Here is a 21,863-nt window from a genome sequence, read left to right as displayed (position 1 = left end):
GAGTTTCAACGGAAGGGAATTCCACAATTTAGATCCAAGGTAGGAAAACGTGCGGCCTCTCATACGGGTTTGCTGCACTGGGAACCAAGAAAAGAGAAAGGCTGGCTGATCGCTGTTTGCGGGTGGCTTGACAATGCTTTGTATGTACAATGGGCCAAGCCATGCTGAACCCGAAACATATAGCAAAGGGCCTTGAACTCATGTTTGTTTACCTTGAGCCAGTGAAGTTGATGGAGCAGAGGGGAAAGAGAGGCAACCGAAAAAGCAGACAGGCCGCCGCGTTTTGAATGAGCTGGAGACGGTGGACAGAGGCCTTATTCGCGCCCAAATCCAGTAAATTACCATAATACAGTCTGGAGATCACCAAGGTCTGCAATACAGTTCTTTGGGCTGCAGGTGGAATTAGCCATATGATTTTCTTTAACAACTTGAGGGCCGCAAAGCAAGCTAAGGTGACTCCAGACATTTGCACTCCTAGAGAAAGCTTACTATCTGAAAGAGACACGTTAGTGATAGATTCCTTACCTTAGAATATCCCCAGGCATCAGACTGGATCCGGAAACTTTTGCGTAGCAGTACCCTTGCGCGTCGGTAGGCGTCGTCTGCGGCTCCGCGTCCGTCGTGGGTGCCGTGATGACGTCGTCGGAGTACTCAGACGCCGCCTCCGCGTGCTGACGTCAGTTCTTCTTTTTTCCGCGCCAGCCAGCGCAGATCTGGAAAGAGCGGTTACCCAAGTCAATTTTTGGATCATTCTTCGAAGTCTAACGACTCAGATTGGGGACGTGGGGATGCCCGGCCGGTTTTAAACACTGTAAGGAGTGCGACCGCACGATGTCGGTCACGGACCCCCACCACCTGTGTTTGACCTGTTTAGGCGTCGACCACGACGACAAGGCCTGCTCCGACTGCCGGGCCCTATCTTCGAAAGCCAGGCGGGAGCGGTCCTGCAGGCGACTCGAACTCCGGCAGTCGGCCGCGCGAGGTCCCTTGTCCCACGGGAAGTCGAGGGACAGGTCGCGGGGACGGAGCCACCATAGCTCCGGGGGTCGGCACCACCCCTCCCGGTTGAAGTCGTTGTCAGGTAAGAAGCACAAGAAGTCGAAGAGGCGTCATCGCTCTAATGACTCTCCCCGACGCTCACGCGACGCGGCGGGGCGTTCGGGTGACACCGCCCACGCTGCTCCTTCGGAGTCGCGGGCATCACGTTCCGCCCCACACCCTCCGGTCCCTGGGCAGAACGCGACGCCGGTGGAGATAGAGCGCTTCCTCATGGCCATGAGGTCCCTTTCTCCTCCGACGGGCTCCGCGGCGCCTCCGGGCCCAGCGGACCCGTCTGGGGGCCCTAGCGGGTCGGGGGCTCCACCTCCGACGCCGTCGGGTGCTTCGGCCCCGACGCCGCCGGCGCCGCAGGGCCCCACGATCCCGACACCGCCGGCGCCTTCGGGCCCGGCGCCGCAAGGTCATGCAGCCCCGGCGGCGCCGGCACCTTCAGGCCCGGTGCTGCGGGACGCCGCTGGACCTTCCTCGGGCTCTGGATCATCACGGGTGGCCCTTACGACCGCCCCGGAGTCGGTCCGTCTGGTGTCGCCTCCGGCGCCGTCCTCGGGCGGCGGCGCCCCGGATTCCTCCTTTGCTCCGGTTCCGGCGTCGGAGTGGCGCCGCATCCGACGCCGTTTGGAGATTTCCACTTCTACGAACCGGCCCCATTGAATTACAACCCTGAGTATCAGGAGATGGGTGATGAGGAGGATTGGGAGGGGTCTGAAGACCCTCTGACCAGGGAGTGTCAGTCTCAAGAGAACTGGGCAGGAGACCTTGGGGAGGCCAGTGGCCTGGACACCTCTCCAGACACTGGTTTTGTCTCTCCTACCGTGGCTTCGGAGGAGGGAGCAACCTATGGTGTGGTGTTGACGAGGGCTGCCAAGGCCTTGGGCCTTGAGCTCCCCGTCGCGGCCGTGAGGACTAACCTCCTCACTGAGGTCCTTAAACCGCAGTCATGCTCGACCGAGCCTCTGCTGCCCTTTAACGAGACCTTGACCGACGTTCTTTTGGGCACCTGGTCCATGCCCGCTACGGGTTCGCCCTTAGATAGGAACGTGGCAGAGCGATGGCTACAACAGCGGCAGTGAGACGCCACGCCTGGCTGAGGTCCGCCAATTTTTCGGCAGATGTCCAGAACACTCTGATGGACATGCCGTTCGATGGCCGTCGCCTTTTTGGAGACAAGGCAGACCACACGCTTGAGCGCTTTAAGGACTCCAGGGCTACGGCCAAGTCCTTGGGCCTCTCGGCCCTGCGCCAGCAAACGGGTGCCTTTCGCTCCTTTCGTGGCCAAGGAAGGGGCGTCCCCACACGTGCCGCCAGCCACTCGCCGCAGGCTAACATCCAGCGCGGCGGCGGCAGTGGAAACCGCCGTGGAGGCGGTCGGGGACAACGGCGAGGTCAGTCTACACCTTCCCCCGCAGCATCCGCCTCTAAACCCTCCTAGTCCGTGCTTTTCGGCCCATGTGACGCCAGTGGGGGGCAGGGTTCGCCATCACCACTCTCACTGGCGCACTGTCACTTCGGACAGGTGGGTGCTGCAGATCGTCCGGAGGGGCTACTCCCTCCCCTTCGAGACGACTCCTCAAGCCATGCCACCGCAACACCACTGCGTATCGGGGGATCACTTGCGGCTCCTGCAGGAGGAAGTTTCGGTCCTCTTGGCCAAGGGGGCCATCGAGCGCGTTCCTGGGCCAGAAGTAGGACGTGGTTGCTACTCCCACTACTTTCTGGTACCCAAGAAGGGCAAAGGGGGCCTACGCCCTATCTTGGATCTGAGGAACGTCAACGGCTTCCTCCGGAAGGAGAAGTTCAAAATGCTGACTCTGGTTCAGGTCTTAGCTGCCCTAGACCCAAAAGACTGGATGGTAGCGTTGGACTTGCAGGATGCGTATTTCCACATCCCGGTCCTGCCGGCCCATCGGCGTTACCTGCGGTTCACGGTAGGCCATGAGCACTTTCAGTTTACCGTGCTCCACTTCGGCCTTACCAGCGCCCCACGGGTGTTCACGAAGGTGATGGCGGTGGTCGTAGCTCATCTGCGCAGGTTAGGGGTCTCAGTCTTCCCCTACCTCGACGACTGGTTGTTGAAGGCGGGCTCGCCCCAGACAGTCGTCAGCCACCTCAGACTACGGCGGATCTCCTGCACCAGCTGGGGTTCTCCATCAATGTGCGGAAGTCACACCTGTGTCCCTCTCAGAAACTCCTCTTCATCGGAGCGGTTCTCGACTCGGCGCAGTTTCGGGTTTACCCACCCGAACAGCGGGTTCGGGATATACATGCTCTGATTCCAATCTTCCAGCCTTTATCCCGGGTTTCTGTCAGGTTGACGCTGCGGCTTCTAGGGCTGATGGCCTCCTGCATCCTTCTGGTGCATCATGCACGGTGGCGGATGCGGGCTCTGCAGTGGGACCTGAAGTTTCAGTGGGCCCAGCATCCGGGCAACCTGTCCGACCATGTCCTGATCTCGGAGGGCACTGCAAGACAGGTGCAGTGGTGGCTCACGGACTGCGATTGGGTCAGCGGCAGATCCCTCCGCCTTCCCCAACCGGAGCACGTAGTTGTGACGGACGCGTCCCTCCAGGGCTGGGGAGGCCACATGGGAGAGGCGGAGATCAGAGGCCTCTGGTCTTCGGCGGAGTCCCGGCTCCATATCAACCTTCTGGAGCTGCGGGCGATTCGTCTAGCACTGAAGGCATTCCTCCCCTCTGTCCGGGGGAGTGTAGTGCAGGTGTTCACGGACAACACCACCGCCATGTGGTACTGCAACAAACAGGGCGGGGTGGGGTCGTGGACCCTCTGCCAGGAGGCTCTGCGCCTCTAGCAATGGCTGGAACATCAGGGCGTGACTCTGGTGGTTCAACACCTGGCCGGTTCACTGAACACCAGGGCGGACGAACTCAGCCGTTGGTGCATGGTGGATCACGAATGGCATCTGAACTTGGACGTGGCGCAAGGTCTCTTTCTACAGTGGGGAGAGCCTTGGTTAGATCTATTCGCCACCGAAGAGAGCGCGCAATGTCATCAGTTCTGCGCGTTGGAATGTCCAAGGCGGCACTCGCTCGGAGACGCTTTTCGTCGCGAGTGAATTTGCGGTCTGTTGTACGCCTTTCCGCCTATACCACTTCTGCCCAGAGTGCTGAAGAAGATCGAGCGAGACCGGGCACAAGTCATCCTTGTGGCTCCGGACTGGGCACGAAGGTACTGGTATCCCAAGCTACTCAGTATGTCAGTCGATCCCCCGGTTCGTCTGCCTCTTCAGGAGGACCTTCTGTCACAGCAGCAGGGGACGGTCCTCCACCCGAACCTGTCCAGTCTCCACCTCCATGCTTGGAGATTGAGCGGCGATAGTTGAGGCCATTTGACTTGCCTCCTGAAGCTTGCAACATCATTCTGGCAGCCAGGCGTCCCTCCACAAAGTCGGTATACGCCTGCAGGTGGAACAGATTTGTGGCATGGTGCACAGCAAAGGCTGTGGATCCCCTTAATGCCCCTCTTTCTGAGGTTCTCCTCTTTCTTCTTTCTCTTGCCCAGCTGGGCTCTGCTCTGGGCACTATCAAGGGCTATCTTTCAGCTCTTTCAGCCTTTCTGAGGCTGCCTGATCAACCTTCTTTGTTCAAGTCCCCTATCGTTAATCGATTCCTGAAGGGCATCACACATACGTTCCATCCTGTTCCCTTTGTGATGCCTCAGTGGGACTTGAACCTGGTTCTTACATTTCTGATGTGCGCTACCTTTCAGCCACTTCACAACTGCCCTCTTCGCCTTCTCACTTTGAAGACTGCCTTCCTGGTAGCCATCACCTCTGCCAGGAGAGTGAGTGAGCTCCAGGCTATATCTTGTAAACCTCCATTCCTTTCAGTCCATCCGGACAAGGTTGTGTTTACGGACCAGGCCCTCCTTCCTACCCAAGGTAGTCAAGGCCTTCCACATTGGGCAATCTATCACCTTGCCCATCTTCTTTCCGCCTCCGCATCCCTCGAGAGAGGAAGAGAGGCTCCACCGTCTGGACTCAAAAAGTGCGCTCTCATTTTATTTGGATCGCACACACAAGTTCCGTGTGGATGACCAACTCTTTGTTGGTTACGTGGGCGCTAAGAAAGGGAAAGCGGTGCACAAGCGGACCATCTCGCGGTGGATTATCTTGTGTATCCAGGCGTGTTACTCCTTGGCTAAGAAGGAACCCCCTGTGGGGCTGAGGGCTCATTCCACTCGAGCCACAGCGACTATAACTGCTTTGGGCCGAGGTGTGCCCTTGCAGGACATTTGCCAGGCGGCTACGTGGGCTTCACTGCACACGTTTGCACAACATTATTGCCTGGACAGTCAAGTCCGGAGGGATGGCTTCTTTGGCCGTTCCGTCCTCCAATACTTTCTGGTGTGATTATTGGTTCGCAGACCCACCACCACGGGGTTGGTATTGCTGGGGTATCTATTCTAAGGTAAGGAATCTATCACTAACGTGTCTCTTTCAGATGCACAAGTTACTACTTGTGTAACGATATATCTGTAAGAGACATTAGTTAGCGATAGATTCCTTACTGACCCACCCATCCTCCCCGTTCTGCGAACCGATATCTAGGGCTAAGGTCATCCCCTTTCAGGGCCCTAGTTTCATGGCACCAGTGTTGGTTCTTGGCATAGCTCTGCGTTTCTGGCGCGGAAAAGCTGTGTCGAAGAACTGACGTCAGCACGCGGAGGCGGCGTCTAAGTACTCCGACGACGTCATCACGGCGCCCACAACGGACGCGGAGCCGCAGACGACGCCTACCGACGCGCAAGGGTACTGCTACGCAAAAGTTTCCGGATCCAGTCTGACGCCTGGGGATATTCTAAGGTAAGGAATCTATCACTAACTAATGTCTCTTACAGATATATCGTTACACAAGTAGTAACTTGTGCGTCAATGGTAAAATCCAAGTTCTTAACCTTCAGGACCGGAGCCGGAAAAGGTCCTAACGAGGCAGGCCAATGGCTAGCTCCCCAGAGCTTGGGATTGTTACCCAGGTTGAGGACCTCCGTCTTAGAGCCGTTCAGCTTTAAAGCATTTAAAGCAAATCTTTCCTTTCATTTCATGTTGAGAAGAAGGTAGTTCTCATTAAACGTATAGTGGCGCTTTCCTGGGTGCTCACATTTGTTTATCCGTGATCAATAAAAACCTTACAAAAATCCGACTGACTCTTCAGCACGTTAAAAAAAACAGCAGGACGCAAAGCAATGATCGCTTGATCCTCTGTAATTTGTATTTGAATGTTTCATTAGTCCTCTCGTCCAGGCAGCTTTTGTAAGCAGTTTTCAATGGGTGTTTGCTCAAGGTCTGATCCCCTATGTGATCAGATTGTAATGAACAGCAAGCTGCTCCTTTTTTATGGATTATTGTAACCTGATAAAGAAAGGTGTAACAGAGGGAAGGCTGCCATCGGTGAGCAAGATAGGTGAGGATGTTGGAGCAGATAAGACAGGCATTCCTCCATACTAAAAAAAAAAGCACATGTTTTCACTCTGGGAAAGGCTGACATCAGCTCTTTATATTTTCCAGTTTGAGGAATCCTAAGACTGGAAGAAGTTCTGTGGTTGAGATGAATAACAGACGATACATTCAGTAAATCCTTAAAATATTCAATTAAATTGCCCATGGGTTTTCTGGATTATGCATTAAAAGCAAATCCCTTTCTCTCTGTTTGAGTGGCTTTTTGGGCATTATTAGAGTGAAGACGACCAGGCTTGCGGTGTGAATCATATACATAATTAGATAAAAGAAACTAGGACTGGACAAAAACAGAAGCTGCTTTGTTCCAACACACTGCATTGGTATTTATATAATTCATAATGTATTTGCTTATGCTATATATTTTTATGCATCCTATATTTCCCATTGTTATATCTGATACGCCAAGTAGGATTCTGCATTTTCTTCTGAATGTATTGTCTTGAATATGTGATAAGGCAGTCATATGTCCATTAGGCCTTCTGTCATTGTTAAACATTCTTCAAGCCCAAACACATATTTGGCTGCTAGTGTATGCTTAGAAAGCAGAATTTAATTATTAACTTTACATTTTCTATTTCTCTCTAGGTTCTGCAAAAGAACACGAAAAGCGTGGATGCATTCTTTGTGGGAGTAACCTGTACTGTACACCCAATGATTACAGTTACCTGTGCCCATGCCCTTGGCACCTGGCACAGAGAGAAAAGAAAGCAAATGCTTTTGAGAACAACATTAAACGGTAATATTAACGTGCACACTTTTATGGTAGAGGAAAAGGGCATACAGAGAGACAGAGTTTCTATAATGTATAGAGGGTAGGAATTGTTCTTGCATCAACACAGGGAGGCTGACATAATATTTATTGGGTCCATTTCTAATTATTTTTCCGTGATCAGTTATGAGAATCTCTGACTTGAATTGTATGAGCTGGCTACAGGCTGTAAAACTATGATGGACTTGCTAAAGAGAGAGTAACATTCATGAGGGTCCCTTGCCAGATTTTTCAAATATTTAAATAAAGACTGGACCCTCAAGCTTTGCCACCTTGTCATGTGTTGGTTGTTAGTTTTGCAGTGGTCCACCCTCATTTCTCTTACACACCTCCATTTTAGTTCTTCTTTTTCTGCCAACCGAGGTGTTTTTTCCAGCACTGGATCTTTCATAGATTCACATATTTGAGTCATTCATCAGGTTGGGAGCCCAGCCCTACAATGAGAATTGCCTCTTAGTGTAACTGATACTCATTTCTGGGATGAAATCATTTTCTCATGCCTGCCTTGAGATTATTATTATTATTATTTATAAGTTATGTATAGCGCTAGCTAGACCAGAAGGTTTCAGAGTGCTTTACATATAATGCGAGATCATTAGATTGAGGTACTTGCAAACAAACAGACAAAATCGTTCAGCCGCAGCTGTAGTTACAGTATGCAGACATAGGAACCACTTGGGCTAAAAAACTTACAAGACATAGTGGACCACTGAAACACTAATTTAACCGCTACAACTTGTCAAGGCAGAGTGGTTGTGAGCTTTGGGAACATAGCTCAGTTAGGGTGAGCAGTAGAAAAATGAGGGGTTGCAGCGCCTGTCACTATGGAGTGAGTTCCATATCGTGGGAACATTTCCAGAGAAAGACTGTGTCTGGGAGGATTTCTTTTTCAGTTTGGTAGGTATGAGAAGTGCGTTGAAGCTCCTTAGAGATCTGGCTCTACCAGCTTTCGAAAGATTGTTCTCCAAATAGTTGGGGTTATGTGTGTGAAGGGCTTTGTGGGTTATGCAAGCGGTATTGTAGAAAGATCTTCCTTCGATTGGGAGCCAATTGAGGCTCTTGAGGGCCGGTTTGATGTGCTCAAACCGATAGCAACTGGTTATTAGCCGGGCTACCATGTTGAGAACTGAACTTAAGGGGGCCAGGTGAGTTTTCTGAGTTCCTGTAAAGATGGTGTTACCATAATCCAGTTTAGAGAGGACAAATGATTGGATTACCGTCTTAAAATCTTCAGGGGGAATGAAAGATTGGATTTTCATCAGGTGTTTTAGTGTGAGGAGTGCTCCTTTTGCTGAGTTATTGATGTGGGTTTTCAAAGACCTGTTTCTTTCCAGGGTGATACCTAAGGACTTAACGGTGTTGGACAGTGTTAGCGAACAGTTTAGTTTTTCCAAATTCTTGAGGCATGCTTGGATCAATAGCAGGATATTTTTCAGGGAGAAAAGTAGTGGTTCGGTTTTGTTGAGGTTCAGCTTTAAGTGGTTGATAGGAAGCCAAGTTTGTATCTTGATTAGTGTGATATTCAGATGTAGGATGTCACTGGGTGATTTAATTTTGTAATAGAGTTGGGTGTCATCAGCATATAGGTGCTATTTGATCTTTTCTTAGTTCAGGATAACTGTAAGGGGCTCCATGAAGAGATTGAAAAGGGCTCGGGATAGAGTTGAGCCTTGGGGTACACCATGAGGAACTAGTGTAGGTTTTGAGAAACAGTTATTGATTTTTATTTGGTGCAAGCAATGTTGCAGGTAAGATGTGAACCATATTAGGACTGTGCCATTGATCCAGTACGGTTCTTGAGTGTCTCAAGTAAAGCAGGGTAATTTACTGTATGGAAGGCCGCCGATGGGTCAAGTAGAATTAGGAGGCATGCACCACCTTCATCCAAGGATCTACAAATGTCATCCGAGATATTGAGCATAGCAGTTTCAGCGCTACAGCATTTATTGAACCCAGATTGGAAGGTGTCATGGAGGTTGAATTCTTCTATGTGTTGGTTTAGTTGTAGGACGCATAGTGATAGGTCTGAGGTTAATCAAGTCATTGGGGTTGGCACCTGGTTTTTTGAGTATGGGTGTGATTTGGCCGAGTTGGAGGCAGTCAGAAACACTGCCCGAGGAGACAGATGAGTTGGTGATTTTAGTCCAGAATGGGGCAATGATATGGTTGAGGTTTTTAACTATTATGGAAGGCATAGGATCGGAAGTGTGGGATGTGGGCTTCAACTTTGCAATTATATTGAAGATTTCACTTTCAGTTATAGGTTCAAATTCTGACCAATTCACTTTGTTTTTCAGTTGAAGGAGATCAAGGTTGAAATTAGTTTTCATGGAGGCCATAAGGTCCTTGGTTACATCAGGAGGGAGTTCAGCCATGTAGGGGAATGAGGCAGAGGGGAAAGTTGGTAGGGGTGTCAGATTTGTGACTTGGATGAGGGATTGTTCACTTTTTGCAACTTTATCAGTGAAGAAGTTGGCAATTTCTTCACAGCGTTTATTGGTGGCTTTTGTTTCGTGTGGGGAGGAAAGGGTAGTTTACCGTTTAATAATATTGAAGAGCTCTCTAGGTCTTTTCTCAGCACGGTCAAGTTGGTTGCGAAAGAAAATGCCTTTTTCTCTGAAAATGTGTTTCTTGTAGGAAAGCCGTGCCGTTCTTAGGAGTGAGAGGTTCACTGTAGATGGGCTTTGTCTCCATAACATTTCTGACTGTCTGAGTTGTCTCCTCTCGTTGTTAAGTTCTGAGTTTAACCAAGATTTAAATTGGATAGATCTACACTGCATCAGTTTGAGCTGTGCCATGTGTTCCAGAGCAAAACACACAAGGTGATGGACGGAATGTTGCAGGAACTGGCTTGACAGTTCCGGCTGGACTGATCCCATGGGGCACAGGGGCAAGACTGATTTGCATATGGCTGGGTTCAAACTGGAATGGCAAAGTGAGCAAAAATTGATGGATTGAGGCCCAGATCTATGTACTGGGGTGAATGTATGACATTGTTCTGCATTCTGTCCATCAATTGTTGTTTTTGCATTTGTCACCCCGAGTGGGACGGCTATGCTCAGACGTGAGTACCGTGCTCTCCATGCCACTGGAATCAAGCTATACTGGCTGATGAGGGCTGAAAGCCCAAAACCGGTCCTCGGATGCTTGTTTCCAGTCCAGGGAGGACCTGGCTTGGCAGTTCGGGCTGGACTGTTCCCATGGGGCACAGGGTCAAGACTGATTTGCATTTGACTGGGTTCAAACTTGAATGGCATGGTGAGCAAAAAAACGATGGATTTAGGCCCAGATCTCTGTACTGGGGTGGATGTATGCCATTGTTCTGCATTCTGTCCATCAACTGTTTTTGCATTTGTTCCAGAGCAGCAGGTACCGCCGTGTTGTAGTGGGCAGTGAGGTCATCAACTGTGTGAGCGGGAGGATGGTGCTGTAGTTGGGCACAGATCCTGGTCCCCAGTCCTGTCATTGAGATTTGCTTTAAGTTCCTGGCCCAGTGCTTGGGTCTGTCGGAGGGGATCATTTGGGATCTGAGGTAGATCTCTATATTAAACAGTATGAGATGGTGGTCTGACCAGTCAATGGTTGTGATGGTTCTAAGTGAGACAAGTTAATTTTTGGTGATAATCGCATCTAGAGTGGTGCCTTTGATAAAAGTCGGTTCATTGTAAAGTTGGTTGAGATATTAATTTCACAAATGTTAGTCAGATTGCGTACTGTGGTATCTTCAGCATTGTTCAAATCAAATCAAATTGACTTTATTTCGGATATATTGCAATCCATAAAAGTACAAAACATTATACATTTCATTTTAAAAAACATCAGGAAATTACAAAGTCCATATTAATTACATACAACAAATATTTCATAACAAAGTGAGTAGACAAGATCAATGCAGGGAAAGTGCAAGTAATGCTCATGTACAGAAAAAGTGCAAAAGTGCTTCGGGATGTAATTCACAGTTACTCATCTAGGCATTTTCTTATTCTCACAGTTAGTTTTAAAAATTCTAACACCTGGAGAACACAGTCAGAATGCAACAGCTGTAAATATATAAGGGCGGGTCTAATTTGTTTAAAATTTAATTTCTTTAAAAGAGTGACAAGATACCGCCTACGGGGGTACTCATAAAATGTACATAAAAATATAAAATGCAGCATATCCTGTGGAGACTTCCCGTCGCAGCCACAGGGAGCTGCTGGTTTCTTAAAAATGTCCGATTTTGGTCTGATTAAAATATAATGAAAGATGTTGAACCTGAACCGGGTCAGCAAAAATTTATCATGAGAGGTAAAGGAGCATGTTAGGTACATTTCCATAGTATCACAAGTTCTTAACATGATATACTTTCTAACATTAGGTTTCAGAAGCACAACTTCATCTCTTAGGGCACCACAATCCATAAAGAAGACCCTCTTAATTGCTACCACATCACCCTTGACAATATCCCTCGGGTTTTCAAACACATTCAGGCGACCAAGCTTCAAAAATTGGGACTTCAAATATTTAAGCCAAGGTACACGCATAGCATAATCAAGTGATACAAGGTCTTCCACTATCTGGTGGGTTAAGGGAATTTCCTTACATAACCATAATTTTACCCAACATAATAGTGGTTTCAATCCAACAATGTCGGTTATGTACTGACAGCCAAGCTCTTCATGTACAGCTAAATTCGGTGTACTTCCTGGGACACACAAATGCTTTAGGAAGTTATTTTCAACTATTTGTAGTTGTTCACCATTTGCATAGCCCCATATCTCGCTACCGTAAGCTGCGGTGGCTATTGATTTGGCAATATATAGTTTCATCATGGCCACATTTGGCTTTTTCCCCAGTTTACTGGCAAAATTGAAGATGGAAGCATTTACTCTGGTCATTTCACCCTTCTTCCTAGCCATATGTGGGGCCCAACTAAGCTTCGTATCAAATAAGACACCCAAATATGAGAACGTGTGGGTAACAAGGATCAAAACATCATTTAATTTAAAAACGAACTTCTTTTTTGGTTGACGGCCAACATGCATTATGTAGGATTTAGAATTGTTGACCATAAGGTCCCTATCAGACATGAAGTTATTAAAAGCATTCAAAAGTACTTGCAGACCCTTTTCTGTTCGTGAAATTTAAACCGCATCGTCTGCGTATAAAAGTAAAGGAATACCCCTCGCACCAGCTTTAGGACAATCTGATTTTACCTCTTGCAATTCAGCCTCTAAATCATTTATATAAAAATTAAAAAGAAATGGGGCCAGGATACACCCCTGACGTACTCCTTTATTAATACTGAAATTGCCTGTGGTTTCCCCACTCGATGAGAACCTCACATTGGCTCTTGTGTCATTGTGTAAGTCCGCAAGGAAATCCACAATCCCCCTATCAACACCTTTGTCCCTCATGGTCTGCCACAGCCTCCCCCTGTTAACACAGTCGAAGGCTGAGGACAGATCCATGAAGGCAAGGTGAATTACTCCTTTCTGTACGACAGTATATTTATTCAGAATAAGAAACAGGTTAAGGCACTGGGTTATGGTAGAGCGGCCTTCACAAAAGCCGTATTGGGAAGTCGACATGATATTATTTTCAATCGACCAGCTTACTAAGCGTTGAAGTATAACTCTCCCCATAATTTTGACCATTGAATCAATTAGGGATATTGGTCGGTAACAAAGAGCACTTCCCCTATCTCCCTTCTTGAAGACAGGGACTATGGTTGATAATCCCCATGTTCCCGGACAACCCACAATGGCCGCAGCATTAAATACAGCCACCAGAATTGGAGCCCAGAAGGCTGGATCAAATTTATAAAGATCCGGAGGTATTCCGTCAGGACCAGGTGCTTTATTTGCGGTAAGACCCATGATGGCAACCAGGACCTCGCTTTTGTCAAATATAATAGTGCCGCCCCTAACTTGGGGAGCGGCAGCCCTAGTTCCAACAACCTCCGAATAGTACAGGCTTTTGAAATGACTTTCCCATTCCTCTTTCGTTATACAGCAAACAAGTCCATCTCCTGGGTCCTCGGTCAAAAAAGGTTTTTTAACCAGTGCCCAGAACTTGGTGCTGCTGTTCAGGGTCGAAGGGTCAAGTAGTTCCTCCCAGGCCTCCTTCCTTAGGAGCTCCTTGCGGGCGCCAGTAATAGCCTTGTATTCTTTTCTGCATAATTTTACGTCCTCCCGATTCCTTGGTGAAGCTGACAATGCAAGCCTCAGTTTGCGGGCAGCTTTAGTGCAGTCATGACTAAACCATCTCGGGCCTATTTTAGCCTGGTTTTTGTTGGGGACAGAAAGAAGCGCTGACACCTTCTCCGACACATTCTGATAGGCCTCTAACACTAGCCTGGGGTCACCCCCCTCATTCGTACAGACTTTAATATCCTCTGCACACCTTTCAGCAATATTTTTATAAAGGGTATCCGCAGACACCATTGACCATTTTAACCTCCTCCTCCCATCTGTTGTTCCCAGACTACCTTGACTGATGATCTTGTTTCCCTTTTTTACCCAGGGACATTTTAAGCAGATTGTTAGAGGGTTATGGTCACTGAATTCACTTGAGACAATGCAAAAAGAGTCTAGAAAAGTTTGCATCGTCTGAGAGACCAGTATATGGTCTATGAAGGTACCCCATCCATGTCCTTTGAAGGTGGGGGTATCGAAGCAATATAGGGGGTCCTTAAGAGACATAGCCAGTGAAAGGTCAGTCATCCAATAAATCATTGCACATTTCCCCCTCCTTAGTGTGCTCCATGTGGAGATAACCCGCACGTTCACAAGACATTTCTGGTAAGCGCTTATGTAATGGGTCTATACAAGGATGCAAATTAAAATCCCCCATAATCATCAGGTTATGGCCCAGATCTTTCATATAACTAGAGACAAAAGAATTTAGTGTAAAAATTTCGTTTCTGCCTACACTATCATAAGTAGCATTATAAAAATTCACCAAGCCCACGAGGATGTTTCCTCCAGATAAAACTAAGCCCATTACACCTGTATGCTGTGCTTCAATTCTTCGTACTGCACAGGGTATTAGTATAGAGACAAAGATTACAAGACCCCCTTTCGGCCAGCCCCTTAATGATGGCAAAGCTGGCACATAAAAGGCCTTGTATCCTTCCAGAAAAAGGTTGCAACCCATCTCCCAAGTTTCTTGTAAACAGATGATCGAAAATTGCTTAATGTAGGTCACCCAGTTTACATCAGACATTTTGGCCGCGAGACCAGCAATATTCCAAGAGACAACATGACATCCTGGCTTAGAGGCCAACGGGTTATCTGGATTAGTAAGTTCACCTGTAGCCACAGTATCCTGAGCCGCAGGTGCCACCCGTCAATCACACAGCTCAAGACCGGATAACGCTTCGTACCTGTTCTGTGTGATTAAATTCGAGTCATGTCGATAATGACCCACACTGGTACTCCTGTTGTAGACATCATTGGGTCCGCCTGACCCACAAGGATTAGTGATGTTATAGATAAGTTGGGTGTCTTGGACAGGAGTATATGGTTCAAACACCTGCCTGGTTAAGCTCGGTTGTGGTATAGGTTTACACAAATGCGCATAAAAATAACCCAGGGGGCGTACACAAATACTATTCACATTATATACCAGTGAAGAAACTCTCAAAAGAACAGTTGCCACATGCTGAGGGTGTTTGAAGTTAATAACTATACAGTCTCCAGAACCAGTCTTTCTGGAGGGTCCCACCCAGTTTACACGTCTTACTGCCATTATCTGGTCAGAATATGTGATGGGAAAACCACAATTTTTATTAAGCCATGCCACTGTCTTATTTTTCAGGGAAGTGTGGGATTCGTCATAAGGAGATGCAGGATGGGTGCCACAGGGAGGAACATTAGTCAATACTGCCACAAATGGGGCACAATCAGGTGGTAAATTTAGATAACGATTATGCTTCGGGGGTCTAGAGGCTCTACTGCTTTGGGGGTTTATAGAAGATTGTGACTGCGGGGCAGTTGCCACGGGGGTATCCATTGTGTTAGGTCTTTCAGGCCCTGTGGGCACTGCTACAACAGTATTCCCCCTCCCCTTATTCCGTGTGTCATTAACTTCAGCAGATTCTCACCCTTTTCCCCCACATTGTACAGTTCCACCATGTGTTGGTGTCTTCTGTGACGATAACAAGCCACCCAGCCTTGTCACTTCCTTTGCTAGATTATCGATCTTGTTGGTTAAAGGTTTGATGAGCTCTTCTATTTTTGCGGTTAACACCTTGGCTGCTAGGCGTTTTCCCTCCCTGTGCTGAAGGCTTCAGATTTTCATAGTTTCATGACGAGCTCAGCTCGTCATGAGCATCGAAAGGGTTAAAGAAGCTTCAAGATTTTTTATAAGAGAAGCAAACAAATCAGAGTTTAAATTAACCCCATTACCATTAGTGCCTGTAAATACAAAGGGGGTTATTACAGCAGGGCTATTAGTCGCTTTACCATCCTTTTTTTTAGCCTTAGAGTTATTGTGTTTTCCATTTTCTTTTTGAGATACTGTTCTACAGGTTCTCAGGGGCCTAGTTTCAGGTTGGGTCTCATTGAGTACACCAGTATCATCATTTAGCTGCACCAGTGGGTCAGAATAAACCTCAGCACTCACTATAATGGGCACTGGAGGATCAATAGAGATAACATCACTCGTATTAACCTCAATATCTTGGGACGAAGTAATAGGGGATTTTTCTAATAATTCCCCTGTCATAAGACCCTTCCCCAAGGATGCACGTCTATCATTATTAATCTGGTTTACTTTCCTAACCAGGAAATTGTCCAGAGAAGCGGGGCCTACCATCACCTTATCAGTTTTGGATTTAGACATCGTGGGCAGTAGTACTATAAACTTGCTCACAGATACCCTCAAGTCTACAGACTCACAAAACACAAATCTGTAAAATTAAAAGGGTCTTAGGTGCACTCAGCACGGTAATAGTCCAAATGAGGCGATGCAAAGTCCCTGGCCCAGTCCAGTCTCCTCAGGCCTCTGAGGGCCACAGAGGGCCCGCCCTTGTCCCGGGCTTCTCCCGCCCGCGTCCCGCGGGACGAGGAGGCGTTGTCTCCTTTATGCGCCGCCCGGCGCTTCCTGCTTGCGTGGGCGGCGTACGGGGCTGCTGGGGATTGTAGTGTCAGCGTCCCACCGACGGAGCCAAGCCCGGCCGGGAACACCGCGGTGAGGAGAGAATGGCGGAGCCAAGCCCGGCAAGGAACACCACAGCGGAGCAAAGCCCGGCCGTGCACTGCAGCAGGTCTGTGAAATCGCCCCCGCCAAGCTCCTCGGCGCTGTCTCCTTTATGCGCCGCCCGGCGCTTCCTGCTTGCGTGGGCGGCGTACGGGGCTGCTGGGGATTGTAGTGTCAGCATCCCACCGGCGGAGCCAAGCCCGGCCGGGAATACCACGGTGAGGAGAGAATGGTGGAGCCAAGCCCGGCCAGGAACACCACAGCGGAGCAAAGCCCGGCCGTGCACTGCAGCAGGTCTGTGAAATCGCCCCCGCCAAGCTCCTCGGCGCTGCCTCCTTTATGCGCAGCCCGGCGCTTCCTGCTTGCGTGGGCGGCGTACGGGGCTGCTGGGAATTGTAGTGTCAGCGTCCCACCGGCGGAGCCAAGCCCGGCCGGGAACACCACGGTGAGGAGAGAATGACGGAGCCAAGCCCGGCCAGGAACACCACAGCGAAGCAAAGCCCGGCCGTGCACTGCAGCAGGTCTGTGAAATTGCCCCCCCCCAGCATTGTTCCAGTGAATGTGGAAGTCACCCAAGAAGACATCCTTTTAGTCAGTTAGGGAGAACCGTGTCAGTAGGTCAGTCATTTCTTCTAAGAAGAGGGTGTGATCACCAAGAGGGTGGTAGATGGTGTGAAATTTGATGGAAGAGAAGCCTTTGGCATTGAGTTCTACTCCAAGGTATTCAAAAGTCGAGTATTTTGTGGTCTTGAAAGTGGAGAGATTGATTCCATCTTTGTGGACGATTGCTAGTCCACCACCTTTCCTTTTTTGTCTGTCCTGTCTAATGATGGAGTATCCAGGAGGTGCTAGCAGGTCAAGTATAGGGGTTGAGTGATCGTTAATCCTTGACTCGGTGATGAATGCAATGTCTATTTCTTTATCAAGAATAGATTTGGCGAGTTCTGTGGCATGTTTAACTGCTGATCTGCAGTTAAGGAGCATACAAGTTAGAGCCCTAGGACCATTATTAGTGGTATCAATTATCTGAATAGTGGTGTATTTAGCTGGTGGTCTGGGCAAGGTGATCATTCGAGGGATTCTTTTAGGTCCCACAATTACTGGAATTGTTGAGGGAGGCTTATAGACCATTTTCTGGTTCATTGTAATGTAGGATTCGCAGAGTGCATCAGCTTCACAAGCTGGTGCAGGGCTAAGGGCTCGTGGGATCTGTGGGACGATCGACTCAAGGGAATAGGGGTCCAGTAGGTATGTTGGCTGACAATTGGAGACCCTATAAGGGTAGACTTCTCCATGTCCGGGTGTGGTAGTGGGTACACTTGGCCTGGATTGCGAGGTCTTTATTTACTAGCGAGAAGCCTTTAGCTAGGGAATCAAGTTTTTGTTCTAGTGGTTTCAGGAGCTGGATGATTCTGCCAATGAAGGTTTCAGTTCTGAAAGTGGACTGATAAGCATCGGGTCTCGTGTTAAAGGAAGGTGAGTGAGCTATGCTACAGGGAAGGTCAGTGTCATTGATGTTGGAAAGGCAGTCAGTTTGTGGAAGGTCTTGAATTGGGGTAGGCGGCATCATGACTCATGGAGTGAGTGAGCGATTTGAGTTGCCATGTGTTCGTTGGTTATTGTGGGTTCGATTGAAGTTATTTTAGATAGGACTTGTTGAAGGCAGACAGGTTGCTCATCTTGTCAGAGGGTGCAGCAGTGGAGCATAGCAAGTCAGTGGAGGCAAGGAGGCGAGGAGGATTGAAGTTGTTGGTCGGGGTGAAGGGGGAGGCGACTTTGAGGCACAAGGTCATGTTTGGTTAAAGAATCCAGAAGTGAGGGAAAGTGTCGGTCAAAGATGGTGAGATGACGGTCTGAAGCTTGTATAAGTATGTTTCCTGTCCTGAAAATAGAAATGGAGATTTCCCCTCTAAAGGTTTGTGAAAGGGAAGCGGTGAGGTTGGTTCCGTAGGGGATTTTGATAGATTTAGTAATCTGTAGGTAGAGAAGGAAGGTGTTTCTCCACTTTGCAGACAGTTTGGTGTAGAAGACGAAGTCGGTCTTCTTGTTGCCGTTGCTCCCACTTTGGTAGGTATCGACTATTAGGGTTTCCGGAAGCTGTTCAAGTAGTCTTTGTTTGAAATTCTTTTTTGCATTATTTGAGAAATCTTTAGGATAGCTTGTGCCCCATGAGTTGGGGCCATATCGCTTGAGCGCAGCGTTGCTGGGTTTGTGGCGGAGAATAGCAAGAGACGTTAACAGACTGGATATGGTCAACCAGTCAGATAAGAAGAGTTGGGGATGCGTTGCTAACTTCCAGGCTGGTAGGGCCGCTGCGAAGGAGTAACTCTTCACCGCAAAACCATAAGTTTAAATAATTTAAAGCACAGGGGCACTTCAGTAGTGTAAGTAGCTTACTAGATTGTCAAACTGGGATGGGTATCAGTGGAGAAGAGATCAGCTTGCTGTTCTAGTAGTTCTACATACCACCAGCTAAATGTTGATAAGCTATCACAAATGAAGACATAAAAGCATATAGGAAGATCCTGACAGAGGGTTAAAGGAAATAAGTTTCACAAGAAAACAGTGTGGGTCGATGTTCATAATTAGAGCCACAAGGTGGAGCTCCAGGCTAAAGCATGAGTTGGTGATTTTAGTCCAGAATGGGGCAATGATATGGTTGAGGTTATTGACTATTATGGAAGGCATAGGATCGGAAGTGTGGGATGTGGACTTCAACTTTGCAATTATATTGAAGATTTCACTTTCAGTTATAGGTTCAAATTCGGACCAATTCACTTTGTTTTTCAGGGCATTCTATTAGTTTGCCGGGAAAAACAGATCTACTCTGGTGGAGTTTGTTTCTTAGGGAAAGGTCAGCAATGTGGAACGATGATCCTCCTTATTTGCATGCATTGGTTAATGCATGCAATGCATGCTCCTTCATCGGCCCACGAGTGCGAAAAAGGCTGCAGAGGTCCCGCTCTCCAAACAGGGGTCAGAAAGGAGCGAGTGACACCCGCACCAGATTAGATTCCCTCTGCTGTAGTGTGGACTATACTTGTAGATGGACCCTCCCCATGCTTCGCCATCCTGTGACTCTTGCCTGCAGCAATATTTGCAATTCATCCATGCACTAGTTTGGGTCTTTCCCAAAATATAACCTTCCTTGAACTCTTCCTGGTTTTACAAAATCAGCTGTAGGTGCTGACACTGTTTTGAGAACCTGCTGTTGAGCAGCTTCCTTGATTCCACATGTGCTGCCAGTGTCATCCCACCCTGTTACTTTCCCTTTGTCATCTGCCATGAGCCATGGGTCTCCTCCTGTCCGAGTACTAAACGCTTTAGGTAACTGAAATGTGAACTAGCTTGTAATGTTACACATAGGCCTCAGTCTAGGCTTAGGATGCGGCTTGCCCCCTTCACTCCTAATGTTGAAATGTACCCGGTCTGCACCATGGGCACTCGGCCTCAAGTATGTTCTGATCTCGGTGACTTGAGGGATCGCTCCAGTCAGACACAGCTAGGTGTGTCTTCCCACTTGACATGGTAAGCCAACAATGGCTGGTGTTCTCTCTCCTCCTTTGTTCTAATTGATTGTCCCAGGGTCCTCACAGATTGTCCTCTCCTTTCATTGATTACAGATTAACTCTCTCGACATCAAGGCGTGTGGATAATTGTGTTGATGTAGGGACACGTTTTTGGAATTGATTTGTTGGGTTTATCTTTGCAAGTGTTAAGGCCACTGGTATAAGCACTTCATGACGGATGCAGAAGGCAATTTCATCTTTTCGCTTTGTTGGTTTCCATGATAACATCTATTGAGTTGCAGGACTAGAGTTTTCTTTTCCTCCCTTGAGGCTGTTGGGTGAAGTTAATTGTCAGACGTTTGGAACGTTGGTCCCTTCTGTTTTCCCACCAGTGTTTCACTTCTGGTGGTGGTAGAGTATACATAGATTTTGGTATTATGGCATAGGTCTTTTGTGACCCTTGTGCATGCTTATACATTTGTCACACCCAGCTCATTTGCATCCATTTATATACTTTGATCTTTTTTTTAATGACTCGTATACACTCGAACCTGTTGTTGTCTGTTCTAAATTGACTTGGCTTCCACATTTTTAATGACTGAGAGAACAGTGGGGTTGGAAGATATTAAACATATTGACTGGCTTTTCACCTTATCTCCATGATCCAGTACCATGCTACCTCTAGTTGGACCATAGACATATTGTGCACGGTGGACGTCTTTATCAAAGTATTTATTGACAGGGACGAGGGTTAAATGTACTCACTCTGCAACCTATGCACAGCCTGAAGTATGTTGTGATCTTCATCGCCTCTGGCAATAAAGCATTAATGGACGAGCTGGACATGGATACAGCACAGGTCATCTGACACCTTGGCAAGGTGGGCAAGTAGACCGTCTGTATTGTGATAGTGGAAAGGGGACAGCTGATTGGAGCCTTAACAAATCGATGCCTTTGGAATGAGGTGTTCATAGAAGAAGTTCAGCTCTGCTTTCCATTATTGACCAGGTCCTTTGAGGGCCTACAGGCACAGTTTCAGTCATGCTTTCCATTGAATAGGCGTGTTTGATTTGCCTATAACTTTTGACACCTTGGGTGGATTTTCATGAAACGAAAGTCAGTGAAATCAGTCAGCAAAGTTTTGGCATGCCAGGTTTACTGCCGATCCATCCAGGATAAAAAAAGTAATAGGGGGAGGGGCGGGGGGATGCTGAAAAAAATATTTCATATTTAGCTCCCTCAGGAAACATTTGCCATTCTCTACATCCCCAACATCTAAATGGGATTAAACCAGACTGATCATGAATGCAGAACTTCACTCATACAGCATGTTTTTTTGTTGTTGTTTAGTGTAAATCTGTTCCGAAGTGTTTGAGATAGTAGCGTTTTAAAAAAAAAGTGTTGACCGGGCTTTAAATTATTAAAACGTTTGTGTATCTCTGCTGTTTAAACTTGTGAGTTAGTCCTGCCAATCACATTTTCAAATTATAAGACAATGTGATTGGCTGGATTTGGGGCTTATATTCGTTTTTGGGCCATTCCAGGGCAGTGGTCATGGTTACCCAGTCATGCTGACAATCCACAGCACACATGGAAATAATCACTAGATTTGGCATATGAGTCGGAGGCGACTCGCAATCTTGTCAGCACCTATTTTGCACCTGACTCGCAAGACTTATGCTATGCTTGGAAGGCAGGAGGTTCTGTTCCAAACCTCAAGTGAGCAGTGGTAGGGTTTTTCTCACTATCGGCTTCCATTTGCCATTTAGTTGGGATTCCCGATTGTGTCTGAAGGTATGTAAACATTATAGAGTATCCACTTGTTATGTTATGTTAAAGTATTTGTATAGCCCAGCGTTCACCGAGTAGG

General features: G+C 47.8%; 1 protein-coding gene across 2 annotated transcripts in view; it reads left to right on the top strand.

Moving 5' to 3' along the window:
• The window catches only part of GEN1 (GEN1 structure-specific endonuclease), a 246,755-nt gene that overhangs the window by 80,263 nt on the left and 144,629 nt on the right, over positions 1-21,863 (top strand). For both annotated transcript variants that reach the window (XM_086926301.1, XM_086926299.1), the window contains exon 8: positions 7,118-7,268. In XM_086926301.1, the coding sequence (XP_086782427.1) occupies positions 7,118-7,268 (151 nt within the window). The remainder of the gene's footprint in view (positions 1-7,117; positions 7,269-21,863) is intronic.

This window comes from Lissotriton vulgaris, chromosome 6, assembly GCF_964263255.1.
Source record: "Lissotriton vulgaris chromosome 6, aLisVul1.2, whole genome shotgun sequence".
NCBI classification, from domain to species: domain Eukaryota; kingdom Metazoa; phylum Chordata; class Amphibia; order Caudata; family Salamandridae; genus Lissotriton; species Lissotriton vulgaris.
Note: the sequence above shows the minus strand (reverse complement) of the source record. Positions and strands in the feature narration are given on the sequence as shown.